At 53.4% G+C, this 17,769-nt stretch overlaps 7 protein-coding genes; 4 read left to right on the top strand and 3 right to left on the bottom strand.

The window, feature by feature from the left end:
* Positions 1-2,926: 2,926 nt before the first annotated feature.
* RCC_10319 (uncharacterized protein) lies at positions 2,927-4,689 on the top strand (the record flags this gene model as incomplete). XM_023775550.1 has 4 exons in its annotated part: positions 2,927-3,124; positions 3,593-3,811; positions 3,868-4,339; positions 4,586-4,689. 4 exons carry the CDS (start codon positions 2,927-2,929, stop codon positions 4,687-4,689), a joined length of 993 nt encoding a protein of 330 aa, XP_023631318.1.
* Positions 4,690-5,475: 786 nt separating this feature from the next.
* RCC_10318 (related to ATP-dependent DNA helicase) lies at positions 5,476-8,376 on the top strand (the record flags this gene model as incomplete). Its single annotated transcript, XM_023775549.1, has 1 exon — positions 5,476-8,376. One exon carries the CDS (start codon positions 5,476-5,478, stop codon positions 8,374-8,376), a length of 2,901 nt encoding a protein of 966 aa, XP_023631317.1.
* Positions 8,377-8,517: 141 nt separating this feature from the next.
* Positions 8,518-10,706, bottom strand: RCC_10317 (probable nucleolar GTP-binding protein 2; the record flags this gene model as incomplete). XM_023775548.1 has 2 exons in its annotated part: positions 8,518-9,519; positions 9,846-10,706. The coding sequence occupies 2 exons, from the start codon at positions 10,704-10,706 to the stop codon at positions 8,518-8,520; spliced, it is 1,863 nt and encodes a 620-aa protein (XP_023631316.1).
* A 216-nt stretch (positions 10,707-10,922) lies between these two features.
* RCC_10316 (uncharacterized protein) lies at positions 10,923-11,858 on the top strand (the record flags this gene model as incomplete). The annotated part of the gene is made up of 1 exon (XM_023775547.1): positions 10,923-11,858. The coding sequence occupies one exon, from the start codon at positions 10,923-10,925 to the stop codon at positions 11,856-11,858; it is 936 nt and encodes a 311-aa protein (XP_023631315.1).
* A 389-nt stretch (positions 11,859-12,247) lies between these two features.
* On the bottom strand, positions 12,248-13,867 carry RCC_10315 (uncharacterized protein; the record flags this gene model as incomplete). Its single annotated transcript, XM_023775546.1, has 1 exon — positions 12,248-13,867. One exon carries the CDS (start codon positions 13,865-13,867, stop codon positions 12,248-12,250), a length of 1,620 nt encoding a protein of 539 aa, XP_023631314.1.
* Positions 13,868-14,332: 465 nt separating this feature from the next.
* Positions 14,333-15,082, top strand: RCC_10314 (probable vacuolar ATP synthase subunit E; the record flags this gene model as incomplete). XM_023775545.1 has 2 exons in its annotated part: positions 14,333-14,877; positions 14,932-15,082. 2 exons carry the CDS (start codon positions 14,333-14,335, stop codon positions 15,080-15,082), a joined length of 696 nt encoding a protein of 231 aa, XP_023631313.1.
* A 322-nt stretch (positions 15,083-15,404) lies between these two features.
* Positions 15,405-16,970, bottom strand: RCC_10313 (uncharacterized protein; the record flags this gene model as incomplete). XM_023775544.1 has 2 exons in its annotated part: positions 15,405-16,830; positions 16,885-16,970. 2 exons carry the CDS (start codon positions 16,968-16,970, stop codon positions 15,405-15,407), a joined length of 1,512 nt encoding a protein of 503 aa, XP_023631312.1.
* Positions 16,971-17,769: the final 799 nt, after the last annotated feature.

Genomic DNA, 17,769 nt, shown 5'->3' with positions numbered 1-17,769 from the left:
AGTATCCAGGATGACCCTGGTACAAACACCTTTCGATTGTCAAAACAATTGTTAGGAATGGCAGAATCCTCCACATTGACTGGCTCGGTCGCGCGGACTTTTGTGCCACCTGAACATCTCTCCCTGTCATGTCTTCTTCCATCACTCAACAGTATGCAACCCTTATGCAGCTGTCACATCGATGTGGCATGTGGAGGCGTCACCGCCTGTCGTTTACATTTTGGCGTTCCGTTGATCTCGCGTTTGTTGGCAACCGTGCCTGTGATGTTCAGGCGCTGTTGCCGGACTGTCACACAATGCTCGCCAACCTTGATCGGCTGCTTGCATGTTCCATGCTGCTCTCACCGCGAATGATCGCTTGCAGACCGCTTACCACGCCTCAACTAGGATACCGCTGATTCCGCAGCATGAAATTCACGATTTCAATGGCTCGAGAATGCTTATAAATGGTGGTGGTCTGACGCAACCTGCACTAACGCTGCACGCTGCACGCTACCCATTCGCACTTCAACGCAGAATGCCCCTTGCGCCCGCGATGTGGCAAAGTAGGCGACTGAATGTACCCGGTCCCTTCAACAACTTGAATTTCGTGACCTCGRGAAGGATCGGCGTTCCCGATCGTACCTGTGTGGAGGGGCCTGCAGTTGAAGGGCAAGCAGACGATGTTGGATGTATATGATAGTGTATTCTAATGAGTAGAGTTGCATGCACCGTCTGGAGCACTTCGGCCTAGTAAGGCTGTTATTGGCCAACTTGGGGAGAACACGGCCCGTTCTGTCAACGATGCCACTTCGATCGGAGTGTTGTATCGCAGAGCTGTCAACGTCGGCGCCATCGGGGCACGTTCCGCGTGCCGCGCCGTCGCTACACAGGAGGAGCATTCGGGTTGGACCCCACGAGACAACCTGGTTGTCGCAGACCCAAAGTGGAGGAGTGATTTGAAGAAAGGAATGAGTCGTAAAAGCCGGCGGAGCAGAGCGGCTTGGTAGCTGTCAATCGTTTGCGATGATACCGCTGTGCATATCTGCCATGCGGTGCATGATAAGAATGCCCATCGCTGTCCGACTCGAGATATTCTCGGATCCTCATACCATCAAGTCGCGTTCATTCCCGGTGATCTTTCTTCCAAAGCTACTACTTCATCTCCTTGATTGACTAGCCGGAGTGACTGGACCATCGCCGCAGGAGTCGGAAATTGGGCAAGACCATCACCTCATCCGATCGCCCTGGTCTTGGAGGGCGTCCGCCGTCGGTTGCCATAAGGTTCGGTCCACGCCTGACAGCCTGTTTCAAGCTCTCGTCTGACGTGCTACATCCTCCACTACGTTTGAAGTAGGTTGCCTGCGGCGGGCTTCCCTCTGGATGACCGGAGTCAATCGTCCGTGCCGTGCGCCAGCGGCGCGCTCGAAGCGAGTGCACGAGTGCAGACACGATTGACTGTGGAGGAGAGTGCAGAGAGGGACGTCACGCGGTACGTTGCGTCCGTCCCTTACGCCGGCCACTCGCGATARTTCCCAAGCCTCCCTTTTCCGAGAACATTTTCTGATTGGCCAGATTTAGCACAATTGCATGCACACTGCAGAATACAGCAGCTGATCACACTTCCGGAACACCATCACACACAACGGTCGAGCGGGCAAACGGCACGCTTAGCCTGCATAGGGCTCCGCACAGCGCTGGGCGGTGAGATAAACAGCCAGACAGGGTAAGCACACCATTCCACTGCGCATTCGAATCTCCGGCTTGGGCGGGCTCTGCGCCGAGTTGTCAGTGGATCACCCGTGGCTATCCTGGGAAGTTTGCGCGAGCTCGCTCAAGCTCAAGCTCGTGTGGAGACAAGCGAGCCCTACCGTTGCGCCACTTGTCGAAGTGCAGGGAAGTGCCACGTGAAAAATTTGGCGTCCTTTGACGTTCTGTAGCACGATTGGGCGGCACTTAGTTTAGGTCTCGGATCGTCTCATCTCGCATTGCCTCTAGTCAAGGTCGGGCTGACGAATGACAGTGCAGAAGCCACGGGTCGCCTTTTCGTGGCCTTTTGGTGCCTCCCAGCGCCAGTGTTCCGGGCGAAACACGCGGCTGGATCGAACCACTCGTACGGTCGGCCTCGGCTGTGGCCCAGTGGGTGGCATGTGAGTTGGCGAGCAACTGCCAGCGCCGCAAACGTGGGATTCGAACTTTGGAAGAACTGACTCGTCTGCGACGCTGACTACTGGTGAGAGCGTGGGAAGCCAGCGGCCTGCACCCCGAGGCAGATTCCGGACGAGGCCCGCTCAGCCCGCAGCGGCGCAGCGCGGCCACCGCAGTAGAGCAGAACTCTAGCGATACGCTAGAGCCAGGTCCGGGCGTCCAGTGCTTCATCATCGTCAGGTGCGTGTTTTGCGGAGAGCGCGCTGCTGGTGCGCCGCGCGATGCAAGGAAGGCCACCATTTTTGTGCGCGCGCTGCCTGCCATGCGGGTTGCGTCTTTTAGCCTCCGTCCGATGCAAGAAAAAGCGATGCGATGCGCTAATAACAACGCGACAGTCGGATTTTTCTGGTTCCCTCTGTGTCTGTCATCCAACGGTAGTCTAAGGCTGTGGCCCCGGCTGCCGCCTTTCCCACACCAATCCCTTCCATCGGGACCGCGCTTCTCTCTTTTGCTTTCGCAGGCCACTCATCTTCAACACCCACTGTCTGTCGCGAATATTCCCTGTCTGCCTGGCAATCCTCACGTGTGACCGCCAGAAGCCGCGCGACCGGGCCTCCCTGTCCTGTTTGCCCACTGCGCTTCCGGTCAACGGAGCCAACAGCTGCAGAAAGTCCAGTCCCGGCCCGCCCGCTTTTGCACAACCTCAAGACTCTCCACAAGCGCGCGTCTTTTCTTGGTCACTGGATCGGGAGGGCGTCTAAACACGGCATCGAGTTTCGCACAGGCGTTCGCCTTTACAATGTATCAATCGCCTACGCAGCCCGGACAGTGGAGCCAGAATGGTCCACCGTCCACGTCGCAGCCCAATCCGCAAGGACAGCAACAACAGCAGCACCATCAACCACCGCCGCCGCAACAAGGCGCGACGCAAGCCTGGTCTCCTCAGCCCCCGAACGGGCAGAACCCGTATCAGCCACCCAGGCCAAATCAGCAATCGGTATGTCGCACCAAAATTTCATTCGTTCGTCTGCTCGTGTTCGACTACGTGATACTTTGCCGTGATGAGCATGCGCATGCGCATGAGCATTCATTCACGCATTTTGCGCGGCTCGGTACGGCACGTGCTGCGGCGGGCGGTCGCGATTAATTCCTGCTGTCCATTGCGAGTCTCTTCTAGAAGAGATCAAACAACTCGTGGTCTGCAGCTGGGATGCGCGTCAACAGTTCTGCGTGCAGCAGCGCGTTGCCAAGCGATTACCAAAGCTGAACCTCCAAACCCTGCCGTCTTTTCCCTTCCCTCGCAAGTTGCAAACCTCCACTTACTCCGCGCCACCATCCGCGCGACGTTCCGCTCCCGCACCTCGAGCATTCTTCCACGATCAACATCATGGGCACTACGATAGATCCRGCGCTTGCTACTGACAACATTTCTGGCATCCCAACTGACGATGATGTCTCCAAGCAGATTGGTCCACCTCCCACACACGCGCCTCAACAAGGTCCTGTGATGGCGACACTGCAACCAAACCATCCAGATCAGTATCGCGCACTGCCGTCACTGCCTCCACCGCAGCAAATGTATGGGCAGCAGTATTCCCAGCCTCCGCAGATGGGCTATCCTCCGGCGCAACCTGCCCCGCGTCAGAGGACCGCCATTGCGTGTCGCTACTGTCGCAGACGAAAGGTATAAATGCAATGCCACAGATATTTCATCGCTTCCGTGCCGCTGACTGCCGCCAGATTCGTTGCTCCGGTTTCGATCAATCAGAAGACGGCCGCTGCACCAATTGCCAGCGCTTTTCACAAGAATGCGTCTTCACTCCCGTCAGTGCGCAGACACAGGCTTTCGTACCCGCGCACACTGTCTGGCGCGGCCAGAACCCGCCGCCGAATACGCAACTGTATGGCGCGTACGGTCAGCCACTCCCACCCGGTGGTCGCGACGGCTATCCTCCGCAACAGCAGCAGCCGCAGCCCGGCCAGTATGGTCCTCCACCTCAAGGTTACCAGCAACAGCAGCCCATGTACGCTCAACAGCCGCAGCAAGGCGGCCCAGTTGCACCGCTGCAGAGTCCTGCTCCCGGCGACGCTGGACGCAAGCGTCCAAACGATGAGCCGCACACCCCGACGCTGGCGCCGCCAAATCCGGCTACTCAAATGCCCCATCGTGGCTCTGGTGATGGGCAGTACGCCTACCCTGATCAATCTGCTGGTGCGTCCGCTTTCCCTCTAGCCCCGTATCCCTCCGTGTACCCCTCCACACAACACCACCCCTACCAAGGCTCGCGCGCCTCTTCATCTCCTCATCCCAGCAACCTGCAGTCGGGGCCTCCTGTCAGAGATGGCGGTCGCACCCCTCCTGCAGCGAAGCAAGAGGAGCGCACTTCCCATGACAGCAGCATGCTGCAGTCATTTAGTCGTGGACCAAAGTAATCATGGAAGCTGACCCGTTCAGCAGAAAAGGACAATGTCGAGAAGCATGAGGTGTTCCGTCGCAACCCGACGAAGAGTGTTGGCGTTCAGGTGGATTTGCTGTCCAGCGCCAAAGAGCCGGGCTCGTAGGTAGGGCAAATGGGTAATTGATGGATGCGATGATACACACTTGATGTTAGGTGTTTTGTTGTTTTACTCGGTGGTTGTTGCGGGAGACCGCTTTCCGTGGCCGTGCTTTTTAGCGGCTGATACTCATGACTGCAGCATTGGGAGGCCTTTTGTCGGATTTTACTGCGCTCAATGTTCAACTGTAACAAAGGATGGGAAAGACCGCCATGTGGGTAGCAGTCTGACTGCTAGCGAAGGGAGACAGAGTCTGGCAACGGAACGGTCTTTGAGCTAGCAATGAAAGTCCTTATCTGTTGTATCGAATGAGCATGATCGAGGTCTATCAAGACGTGAAGTTGAGCTTTTACGTCCGGCGACCCGTTCCGTTGCGTTGACGGCAAGGCGGCGGGAGTGCTTTCCTTCAATCGGACTTTATGCATCGTCACAGATCATGGCTGCTTTCATGTTGGTGGTACCACTGCGAGTACACAACTTCCAAAGCGAGTCCATCACAGTCTGCGTATGTATCAGTCTCTACGTTCCTGTAATGGAGCTGGAGTGAGGAGAGGGAAGGAGAAAGTCATATTCTAGTTCGAGCGTCACGGGACCTCGCGTTGCTTTCCTGCTCGGCCCAAAGTTTGACACGCTCTCCACGACAGGTACTGTATTCATCTCGAGGATTATAACTCTTCACCCATTCTGGATTGGCAGAGCTGTGCAGGCACCCACAGAGCTCGGAATTACCTAGAGTTTATCATGTAGTGCTGCTGGAGAGAAACACCCGCAAGGCCGTCCTCTCATGCCGCCATGGACGACATACTACAAGGACTCAATGATGCTCAGCGAACCGCTGTAGCATCTCCTGCCACAGTACTGCAGGTGCTCGCGCCGCCAGGATCCGGCAAGACCAAAACGCTCACCGCGCGCGTCGCGTACCTCGTTGCGCGTCAACAGCTTCGACCATGGAACATCATCGTGTGCACTTTTACCGTCAAGGCGGCTAACGAGATGAAGGAACGCATCAAGAGCTTTGTCGGCGAGGATCTTGCTAAACAGCTCAGATTAGGCACTTTCCACTCCGTGGCATTGCGATATTTGAAAGCCTATGGACAGCATATTGGTCTTCCCAAGGACTTTAGCATCGCGGACATGGCCGACAGCAAGGCCATACTCAAAAGGATCATCAAGCGAAATGACATGTCGATCGATCCAGGACAGGCGATTGGGAGAATCTCATCACGGAAAGCCAAAGGTATCGCTCCGGATCCTGCGATCGTAGCCAAGAAGGTCGAGGAGCAAGAGTTCAACAAGCTGTACGACGAATACGAAGCTACACTGGCGGCTTCAAAGCTACTGGATTACGATGATATACTTCTACGATGTTGCTTTCTCCTAAGGACGCATCCGCAGTGCGTTGCGAACGTCGAGGCCGTGCTTATCGACGAGTTTCAAGACACCAACAACATTCAGTACGACTTGATGTCGCTGTTTGCACAGAGGCTGAATACTATCACGATAGTTGGAGACCCGGATCAAAGTATATATGGCTTTCGATCTGCTGAGATCAAGAACTTGTCGCGAATGAAGAAACAGTGGCCGGACACACTGACTATCAACCTTGAGGAGAACTACCGGTCCTCGGGTGCCATACTACACGCCGCGCAGAACATCATTGAGCAGGACGAGGCTCGTCCACCAAAGAAGCTTCAGGCAACGCATACATTTGGGATGCGTCCCGTCTTACGGAAACTTCCTTCCTCATACTCCGAAGCAGAATGGCTAGTGTCCGAGATCAAGCGCATGCAAGCACTCTCGGGCGGGATGCTGCAAAATGACGACTTTGCCATTCTTCTACGCTCTGCCGCACTTTCAAGGACGATCGAAGCAGCGCTCGGCAAGGCGGGCGTGGCGTATCGCATGGTCGGCGGCATGCGTTTCTACGATCGGCTGGAAGTCAAATTGATCGTAGACTACTTGCGAGTTATCTATCAGCCAGACTACAGCGAAGCAGCCGAGAGAATCGTCAATKTGCCTTCGCGGAAAGTCGGCGAGGAGACTGTGAAAAAACTCAGAGAAGAGGCACGTGTCGACGGCGTCTCCTTTTGGACGCTGATCCTCGAGACCGTGCAAGATCGCCGCGTGCCCAAGACAAAGATCACAGAGCCGTGCCGAAAAGGACTGGCCGCATTCGTGAATGTCATAATGAGTGGCCAGAAGAAGGTGCAAGGATGGGAGACCGACACGCCTTGTCTGGTGGGCTTGATAAACCTGGTCACGCAGAAGATCTCGTTGCAAGCCTATCTCAGATCGAAATTCGTCGAGGAAAAGGAATTTGAGGCTCGGTGGAGCAATGTCGAAGAGCTGATCGCCCAAGCGGAAGCGCTCATGGCTCCAGGCAAACTCAGTGAAGTAATGGAAGCTGATCATCTACCTGATATTGAGGGCGAGGAGGCAAAGATTGATTCCGTCCAAGACATATTGTCCGTGTTTCTAGCGAATATTTCACTGGCTTCCGCGGAGCAGAAGGCCCAAGATGGTGAAGAGGCCATGAAGCAAGTCACGATATCAACGATTCATGCTGCCAAAGGACTGGAGTGGCCCGTCGTGTTTATTCCAGCTTGTTTCGAAGGTTCCATCCCTCACTCGCGAGCGGATGACAATGACGAGGAACGTCGTCTGTTGTACGTCGGGATGACCAGAGCGCAGGCCCTTTTATATCTCAGCTGTCCGATCAAGGATACACAACGACAAGAAACGACCATGTCTTCGTTTCTCACGCACCAAGGAGCCAGCACATTCTTCGAAGAGCATGGCCCGGGCATGCCCACCTCTGCCGTAACAGCCCTGTCAGTTACGCTAAGGCGGCAGTGTCCACCCGCCTCCCTGATCAACGAGTTGAAGAAGAATCTCGAACGTGACGAAGATAACCACTGGCCACTGACAGGCGAGGATCCCATGGAGGAGCGAGGGAGATGGGACCGCGGAAAGAACCTCACCGAGCTACCAGGCTTCACTAGTGCACGACCGGTGGCCTGGGCGAATACGACCGCCATTAGCATGCAACAACCACAAAGCTTCTCAACAGCCTCAGCAACAATGCCCACAGTAGGCTTCACAAGMGTCGCAGCTCGCTACGACGAACTGRTGGAACAAGCAAAGTTGCAAAAGTTCGACAAGCGCGCAGAGCAGAAAACGAAAGAGCCTGCCACCACTGCCCCAAAGGGCAAAAAGCGCCCAACCGACGACCAAGGCAGTATCGCGACCTTCTTCGCAAAGAAAGCGAAGCCTGCTCCAGAGCCAATGCAAAGACTCGCCGCTACCCGGCCGAATCCTGCGACCCAAGGGCTGCAAGAAATCTCGAATAATGCCAATGCTGCGCGTCAGGCAGTCCCGGCATACAAGCCACGTTCGACACCGATGTTCACGCGACCCACCCCAACAAGTAGAATTGTGGCAGAAGAGACGGATGTGAATCACAGCAAATATGTGTTCCTCTCAAGTTCACCGCCACGTCCTGAGGTTGAGGAAGAGAAACTCCCCACCGCCGTGTCGTTTGAGAAGCGAAAACCACAGGAATCTGCGGGAGAGATGCGGCCGGCGAGTACGATGCATTCAACGACAATGTCCATGGCGAAAGCCGCGCCACAGCGCAAGGTCCTTGGGGTGAGAAGGAGTTTGCATGGGTGGCCGCCTGCGAAGCGGTCTTAGACATGTGCAACGAAGAGAAATCTGCAATTCGTGGATAAGCATGATAGACATGGCATGGAACAGCATTGATTGCATGATTGGATCGCTCTGAAACTCCTTGATGATTGAGCAGTGGTATCTAGTAGTGGTGGTAGTGAGAGATCAGGGCGGCGTATCCTCGTCGCTCTCGTCAGGATTTATTTGCACAGATACGCCACCAGCGCTCTCACTCTCACCTGCATCGGCATCAGAATCATCACCGTCCTCTTTCTCCTCATCATCCTCCTCGTCGAAGCCCTCGAAATCGTCGGCGTCCTCATAAACATCATCGGAATCATCATCGTCTTCATCCTCCTCCTGATCGCCCTTGTTCTTCCCGGCAGCAGGCTGCTTAGCCTCAAACTCTTCCCTCTTCCTCTTCTTGTGCGTGAGACCCAATTTCTCATCTCGGCCAGTCTCTTCTTTCTTCCCCTCGCCCTCAGCAACAGAATCYGCAGCACTCTCCTCCGCTTCCGCGGCAGGGGGCGGGCTGAACCATGGGATCTTCCCTCTGAGGAAATCGTTGAGCACCATCTTGGCCACACCATCCATATCTGCCTCTCCGCCCTTGAGTAATCTTCCTCCTCTCCGTGCGAGCACTTCGAGGAATTTGATACTCTCGTCCATACGTTCCTTGTCTGTCTTCTCTGCGAAGGGCTTGTCGTTTACTGACCAACCTTTCATTTCATACGTGCGTTCAAGATGATGTTGTTTACACTTTGATAGTACAGCGGGAATGTACTGTGCTGGATTCTCGACGTTCTCTACTCGGACAACGCCACGGAGGAGAATGTCCTCCGAGGTGTCGGACATTGAAGGAGGGACGATTCCGGGACAATCGATGAGGTAGATGCGCTTCATCAAGGTGATGTATTGCCAGACTTTGGTCTCACCGGGAATAGGTGCAGTTGTGCAGACCTTCTTCTTCCGGAGAGTGTTGATGATGGAAGATTTGCCCGTGTTGGGATAGCCAATGAAGCCGACTGAGATCTGTTTGCGTCCACTGTGCAGCGCGGAGAATTGCCGTAGGAGAGAGATGAGAGTTCCTTTGCCGAAGCTGTTGGTCATGCTGGCGTGGAAGGCGAGGGTTGGGAAGTCTTGGGAAAGGAGTTTTACCCATTTTGCCTGGGAAAGTTTGTCAGTATTTTGACCTCCCAGTGCGCTGAGCTCAAACAATCAAATAAGAGGGCGTTTGTTTGTATGTCCCATTACTAAGCTGTCCATCACAAGGTATCACGAATGTGAATCTGGGTCGCTACTCAAACAAGACAAAATGCTCCTGGGTGATCATGCCAAGACGGCAGAGGATCGGATGGAGTTGCTTAATCTACCACGTCTGTAACAGATTTAATCCACAAGCGGCCAATTAAGGCGGAGGAAACCTTGACTTAAGCAGTGGAGTGTGAAAGGAGGAGCGAGGTGATGTTAATAAACGGAGAGATGGTACGTACCGCAACACTGGTGGGCACCAGATCGCACTTGTTGAGTAAGAACAGCAGATGCTTGTGAGGTGCCTCCTCCTTGATGTACTTCTCGACACTCCGACATCGTGTACCCAAAGGATCTCGTGCATCCAGCACGTGAATGATCACATCTGAGCTGTCGATGACTTTGTACAATTCGTTCCATATTCGCTTGCTCTGTCCTTTGGAAAAGATGGCTTCCTTTGCTGCGGCAAGCTCGCCGTGATCTGTTCTTGGGATGGCTTCGAATGMTTCATGACTTTCATCGCCAGCTCCGGACAGTAGCCTGGCCTCCTCCTTTCGGTCCTTGTATGTTCCGTAGTCGGTAATTGTGGCATTTGCAAGATCTTCCAGGCTTGAAACTGCTAGCCGCGGCCTCTTTCGTTGCGCCTTTGGACCGAACGTGTCATCAAACTTCTCACTCTCTATCCGAATCTTGGCCTTGTGCTGGATCAGCCCGTCTTTGCGTTCCTTGTCCTTATTGTCGGTGATTAAGCTCATTGGCAATTTGTTTTGCTTCAGCAGGTAGCTGTATGGATCTTTGCTTTGCGCCTCGACAGCGCCACGGAAAGAGTTCAGCGCATCCTGCGAAATCACTCGAGTATTGGTGAACCATTTTCGGTTGGGCTCGATGCGTGCGGTGGGCTTGACTCTGCTTTGAAATGAAGCATCCTGTGTAATATCACCACGCGCGTTACGAATCGGCTTGCCCTCCTTGTACATGTTGAGCGTCTTCACCCGCTTGGCGCTGCGGTAGAAGTTCTCGCCCTTGGTGTGGACATTGCCCATGCCATCGCCCGTCTTGCCCTGCCGCTCCCGGCGGGCGCCTTCCTTTTTGCCAGATCCCATGTCGGCGAGTATGGAGGGGGGAAGAGGGAGAAAGCGAATGTGTGGAAAAAGTGTCGGTGGAGAGGGCAAGAAGAAGAGAAAGTGCAGGTGGGTGGAGAATTTTGGTTCGCCTGCAGAATTCCATCGGCCTGGACCGAGCACTCCCGCTCTGCCCGCCTTCTAAACTGCAACGCATTGTCAGGTCGTGTGAGCTGGTCATCTCCATCAGCAGCAGCCATGCCTTCTAACACGGCGTTGTCATCAATCATAGCATGGAAGTGCCCGCAATGCACCATCAGGACGCTCTCGACCTCCTCGCGGCAACTGGCAGTCGGACCAGAGCACCCACGCTACATCACGATCCCTGAGCCACCACAACAGACGCTGCCATATCCTCCTCGGCAGAAGGGTGTGTTACCAGTCCCACGCAATGTATTCTCAGGCACGAGTCGAGACCAGTCCACCGACGAGGCCATTGCGGATGCTACCAAGCGCCCACTAAAGGAGAGGACGCCGGCGAGGGGCAGTCGCGAGGAGTGGAAGGCGAAGATGAGCGAAGTGCGGCGGCAGAATCTGCGCGAGGGACTGAAGAGTCTGCGTAGTCGGCAACAGACGACTCAACAGCAGGAACGGGCACGGTCCAATGCGAAGATGCRGGAGCGGGAGGAGTTGTTGGCGAGACCAGAAAGGGAGGACGAGCGTTTGACGGCGCCCAGCAATAACCTGGATCTGCAAGCTCTACTTCATGGCCAAGTGCCCGACCCTACCAGACGACAGCGGCTGGCTGCGAAGCGGATCAACCTCCAAAACAAGACGTCGGAGAAGCAGCAGGAGCGGATGGATGCCCTTCACTCATTGTATATGAATGCTCGCACCTTCATCGTCACTCCACAGCAGCTCGATAAAGCTGTTGACGAAGCATTTGGTTCGGTTGAGAAGCCCAGGGTTTTCGGCTCCAGCTACAACTCTATCGACACTATGCCTGTACAGAAATCCATCTGGGCAGAGGGCAGACCCGAGCGTGTGCAGGATATGCTCAACAGGGCCAACAACCAACGGCCGAGGGCTGCCATCGAAAGCGCCGGTGGCAATACTGAGATCAACAAGGAGCGAATCAAGAGAATTGCCGAGACACTCACTGGTGGCAAGATGGATGACGAGGCGAGGCGGTGATGAGGCTGAGATGATTGTGTATGTATATGCTCACTGTATCATGGTAGGGCTTTTGTGGAGCCTGCGTAGATGGAGACTTTCACGTACTGCCACTTGGAGAAGCTGCCTCCCTCTTCTTCACCATACCCCGTGTATCGATCTGATTATATGTAGTTGCACTTTCCTGAAGTAGAGGAAAGGGCATGTTGTTAAAATATCGTTGAACCGCCCAACCCTTTCATCCTTCGTGGGCACATTGATCCATTTGTTGTTCAAGCAGATTGGAAGCCCTTCAAAATCACGAGCCTCGAGAGACCACAAACAGTTGATCTCCACCTGGACGAGAGAAAGAAGAGTACAAGTCAAGAGATCTGCTCAGGGGTATTAACTTTCATGTAAATCCAACTACATCACATCGTTGCATCTCTGTCGTGTGCATTTAGAGGCCGCTGTTCATCGTCGTCATTCTCATCACGATTCTTCCGCCACCAACCACCCTTGAACAAATCCGAGAACAGCGCGCTGCCATGATAGGAGCTCTTCCTCCTGCTACGCGATCTATGAGTGTTGATTTGTGCGGGCATAGTGTTGGATCGCGATAGCCCAGTGCCCCGCTCTAGGGACATCGGGTCATCAACATTGCTCGCAATGTCTACATTTAGAGATTTGCCCGCACTAGATCGACGACGCCGCCGGTGACGCTGTTGGACGGCTGTGGGGAGCTTTGCGGGGTGGGATGTGGATGATGTGGGCCGCTCGAATGTACCGTATTGCTCGGCGGCGTCTCCGATTGATTCCCAGATCGCCTTCACTTCTTTGAGCGTCGCTGCTCGATGTCTACGCTTGTTGTGAGTGTGATGAACATGAGCAGCTTTGTGCGGTGTCGTCGAAGAACTGCTTCGTTGTACGGATTTCCGAATCAAACCAGTACGCTCGTCCGCCTCTTCGTCAAGCTCGTCGTCGGAATATGCCGAAGTTGAGTCGTTGGTATCTGTATCTGGATCGCCAACGAAACCCATACCAGGCGCGAGTACTGTTTGAGGGATCTCCGATTTGAGTATGTGATGCTCCACATCCTCCTCATCCTGGAATCTCCAGCTTAGTGCAAGCACTCCTGCAAGCAATAGGACCGTTCCAAGAGCAATGAGACCTGCATGCAAGGGAGGTAGGCGATCCATCTGCTGGAAGTAAATCAGACCATCCAGGATGGCAACAATGTTGTAGATGCAAAATACAAAGGGATAGAGAATGCTCGTCGATATGAGCTTTAGTCCATGATGTAGGTAGTAGAGCTGTGACAGCGACAAGAACAGGAAAGCCAAAACCAAAAGCCAAGGCTCAAATGTCTTGAACTGATTCTGATGATGCGACAGACTGCGCACGATGAGCTCCACGGCACTCTTGGCCAGCAAAAGGGCGTGAGCGGAGAGAACCCCAGAAACCAGTCCAAAAGCCATGCCATTGATCAGCAGTATCCTTGGACTTTCAATCCGGTGGCTGGCAATACACTTGCGCAATACAAATGTCATGATCACAACAGCCAATACGAACACCAAGGATAGGATAAACCATAGCAGGAAACCACGCATCCCGAGTAGATGCAGCAATTGTTGCAGATTGTGGCTTGGCTCCGGCATGGCCGAGAACAAGCTGATCAATATAGCTCCAGCGGCGACCAGCACCGTTCCATATGCAGTTCGCCATGTCCAAGGCTCTTTCAACAACAGGCTCGCTAGTATGCTGTTGAACACCAACCCCGAAGCTTGTAGAGTGCTCAGGAGAGGGAGAGGCAATGCAACGATTTGTATAGTGGATCCCACGATATTCGCGACCAGAAATAGCATCATCCCAATCTGCCATCGTCGTCGTCGATAGGGTGGTCGGCGTGTGAAGTGGTCCTCTYTTTCATCCTCGAGCATATGCGACTTGCGCTGTAGAGTCAGACCGACGGATTGAACGCATGTCGAGAGCAGTCCAACGATGATGCCCACCGCCATGGCCCCCTCTGGACTCATCTTCCACCCTCCCATTATATCAAGTTGTTGTGGTGTCGTGTCGTGCGGTCTTGTGGCAAGATTGTGGTATCGTCGAAGGAAGTTGGATCAGAGGGTATTGGTTCTCGCCATCCCTGACGTGCGTGTCCTTTGTCCTGGATAATTCAGGGGAGTTCTCGTGTAAGCAGCACGCGGTCGGTGGGAGGTCTTGTGACTATCGTATCCAAGCCAAGTTAATGGGTTGTTGTTGACGACGATCATCAAACGTGACGGTGACGGCGGTGGAGCGGTCGCTAGCGTTCCCCGAAAGTTTGAGAGTCTGATTGGCGCAGCAAGCGAGACCTTGACCTCTCTRCTAACCTGCAACGTGAGAGCAAGGTGAATCCATTGGAGCTCCATCTACCTCACCACACTTCCTCTGGACGGATAACTCTACCTTTCCATCCATCCGGAAGCTCGATACTGCCCGCTCTCCCTTTTCCCACCACATCTGCCGGCGCCATGTCTCAGATCCACGCCATGTCGGATGACCAGGTCAACACCGAGCTGCGCAAGATGACCGCCTTCATCAGGCAGGAGGCGCTCGAAAAGGCCCGCGAGATCCACCTCAAAGCCGACGAGGAGTTCAGCATCGAAAAGTCCAAGCTCGTGCGCTCCGAAACCTCGCGTATGGACACCGAGTATGAGAAGAAGTTCACGCAGGCTGGCATGAGCCAGCAAATCACAAAGTCCACACTTGCCAACAAGCAGCGTCTGCGGATTCTCAGCGCACGTCAGGAGCTGTTGGATTCCTTGTTTGAGGATGCCAACAAGAAGCTCTCCGACACGGCGTCCAAGGATAAGAAGAAGTATGAGAAGGTGTTGAGCAACTTGATCCTGGAAGGACTGTATGCGTTGGTAAACGAGAAGAAGGTTACCCTCAAGTGCAGGAAGAAGGATGACGATGTGGTCAAGAAGGCGGCAGACTCCGCCAAGGAGGAGTTCAAGAAGACCATGGACAAGGAGGTGGATGTGCAGCTTGACAAGGAAAAGGTTCCGGAGCAGTCGTAAGTGCTGAAGTTCACATACTATCGGCCTGCCAGCTAATCGTTTACAAACAGTGCGGGGGGTGTCATCATTGTCAACAGCACCGGCAAGATTGACATCAACAACACCTTTGAGGAGCGATTGCGTCTCTTGGAGACCGACGCACTACCCGTCGTTCGTTCGACACTGTTTGGAGAGAACAAGAACAGAAAGTTCAGAGATTAGGCGAGCGATGTGCCGGTCCGGATGCTGATATTTGTACAATGTCGCTGCTGGTCCATACATGTGTTTTAGAGTATCAGAGGCGTTTTTCAGAGGTAGCATATGAACATCTTGAAAGCATTGCGGACATGATCTGACTTGGTGAAGTGCATTGATTGACGAGAACCGACGAATGTATGCTGAATCTGCTTGTACCACTTTTGTATATCTAACACCATCGACAAGCGAGCAATACCCTTCGTTGCATTGCCGAGCTGAACGCACCACCGCGTCTACATGTCCTCGTCTGCATGTCCTCATCTGCAGGTTGGCCCGCACTGGACGCCTAGCTATGCGAAGCTCCATCTCCCTCCATGATCGCGCCGGCCAAGCTCTGACTGACGATACCCTCATCAACACAGCCTTCAAGAATCTCCATCAGWTCGTCCTCGACGGTCTCATCCCTTTCACTCTGTGCCGGACCCCCGTACAGCAACGCCGCAATCTCCCGAGCAACGAGCCCTCTCTGCTGTGCGGAATCTTCAACATCCTCATCGTCGGCAAGCTTAGCATGCTGCACAGCACCCTTGTAAAAGGTCTGAGCGTTTGCGATCAAGGTCTTCGCACTCTTCAACACCACTTCCGAAAGATCAGCATTCCGAATGGTAGCGACGCGGTGTCGCAAGAGCTCTAAGTCGCCCTTGGACTTGTACACCTCCGCCTTACGATCTTGTGCATCCTCCGTGGTCAGTTTACTTGCTTTCGAGAACAAGTCTTGTGACAGGCCAAGCTGTTTCCAGCACACAGTCGCTGGCAAGCCAGAGGACTCGCCGAAACGATCGATGGCAGAGAGTACGAGCTCGATCCGTGCATCCGCTTCAGCACAGAGCATGCTTGCGTCGCTGTCTTTGCCAGGCACATCAAATGAGCTCAGACGCTCAAGGTATGTCTCCATTCCAATCACCTGTGCCTCGAATTGAGCATTGGCGTAGGTGGCCACGAAGACAGCCCTGTCCAGTGCCACGGATGTTCGAGCAGAGTCCTGCTCCTCGGTGGGAAGAAGAGAGATGTACCTGGGCGCTTTTTCCTCAGCCAGGGCCTGCGCCATATCTCCAAGGCTTTGAAGATTGGACTCGTCTACCAACGGGATGAGCGTGGTCAGAGCTGAAAGTGAGGCATGCACTGTGTCAAGAAGATCGCTAGCTGATACAGGGGTCTCGATTGTGGCAACTTGCTCGTCCATGTCTGTATCGGTAGACGGGGCTGATGCTGCTGCTGGCGTACGTTGTTCCCCTTGATTGACTGAAACCCCGCCCTCTTCTGTATCGGGGAAGTCCAGTCGATGCTGCTCGAACATCATCTCCTGTCTGGACAAACACGACGAAAGCAATTCCAACGCTTCCTGCAGAGGCTTGGCTGCTTCTTCTGAGCGATCATCCTCCGAGAGCTCCTCCGCAAGACTGGTCAAGACTTGAGCAGTATTGAAGAGGGCATCTGGGTTATCTTGACTGAGCCGTAGGGCATGACGATGGGATTCTAGGGTGAGCTGTAACCAGTCCACTAGAGGAACACCAATGTGCTCCACCAAAGCTGGTTGCTGGGAGATCTCGAGCTGAAGGCGAGCCTTGTTATAGGCGAGATCCAGGCTTTCGGGATGCTTTTGCAAACCCTTGTCGTACAACTCCAGAGCTCTCAGAAACGCCCGTCCAGACTTTGCTGGGTCTCCAACACGATGCTTGCCACCTGCAGCCTCTTCGATGTCCGCTGCCTCCCTTGATCGATGTGTTAGATCTGGTTCGATAGATATACATCCTGTTCGAACTCACTGAAAATCGTCGGCGGTGACAGGAACGGCTTTGGCCTTTTTCTTTGGAGGCGGCCGAGTGAACTGCTTCGGTTTGGATGCCCCCATGTTGATCTCGAACACCTCCACTCACTGATGTTTGATGGATAAATTATTTGCAAAGGTCCCGTCTTCAAAGTTCGGACCCTTGAAGTACGGTGCGCTTTTAGCGACAACTCTGCAACAATCTTTTTTTAGTAGAACTAAGGTACACTACTTACGCTACCTCGGAACATAACCGTTCCGAGAGGTTAGCGGTGATTTTTAGTTATTGTACGGGCGCTTCCGATATAGCCTCTTTATCTAGTGTGTAGATGTAGTCCTAATTAATAGATTAATTATAGAAGTAAAGTTGTCTAAAGCCTATATCTATAACTATATATTAGGCACTCCCTTTATATAGTAGACAGATCGAGAAATGGATATACGCCCGTATAATGCGTTTACGACTGTTAAAGTAGTACTATATAGATATCTATTAAAGGAACGAACGAAACTACTAAAAACAACTCCTCTCTAAACTTACGAAGTACCTACTATCTTTATTCTTATCGCAACCTTTTAGATTAACGACGCTTCGACCGATTACGCGTATAATTCACGGGTAGTTTACTCGTGTTCTTAGATAATTACGAAACCTTCGAGATCGTCCGCTTATAGCTTAAATGTAAGGGCCGTGTAAGAGCCCTTATAATAATAGGATTAATAGAGGTAGCTAGATTAACTAATCTTAGAGAAGGGAGTGTAATATAACCTAACTGCTTAGCGTAGGCTTAGCGCATATATAACTCCTACGCACAGCGTATATTTAACCTATAAGAATTAGTCTTATTATAAGGGTGTTATAAACAGGGGGTCTTAATACTAA

Source organism: Ramularia collo-cygni, assembly GCF_900074925.1.
Source record: "Ramularia collo-cygni strain URUG2 genome assembly, contig: RCC_scaffold22, whole genome shotgun sequence".
In the NCBI taxonomy this organism is placed as follows: domain Eukaryota; kingdom Fungi; phylum Ascomycota; class Dothideomycetes; order Mycosphaerellales; family Mycosphaerellaceae; genus Ramularia; species Ramularia collo-cygni.
Note: the sequence above shows the minus strand (reverse complement) of the source record. Positions and strands in the feature narration are given on the sequence as shown.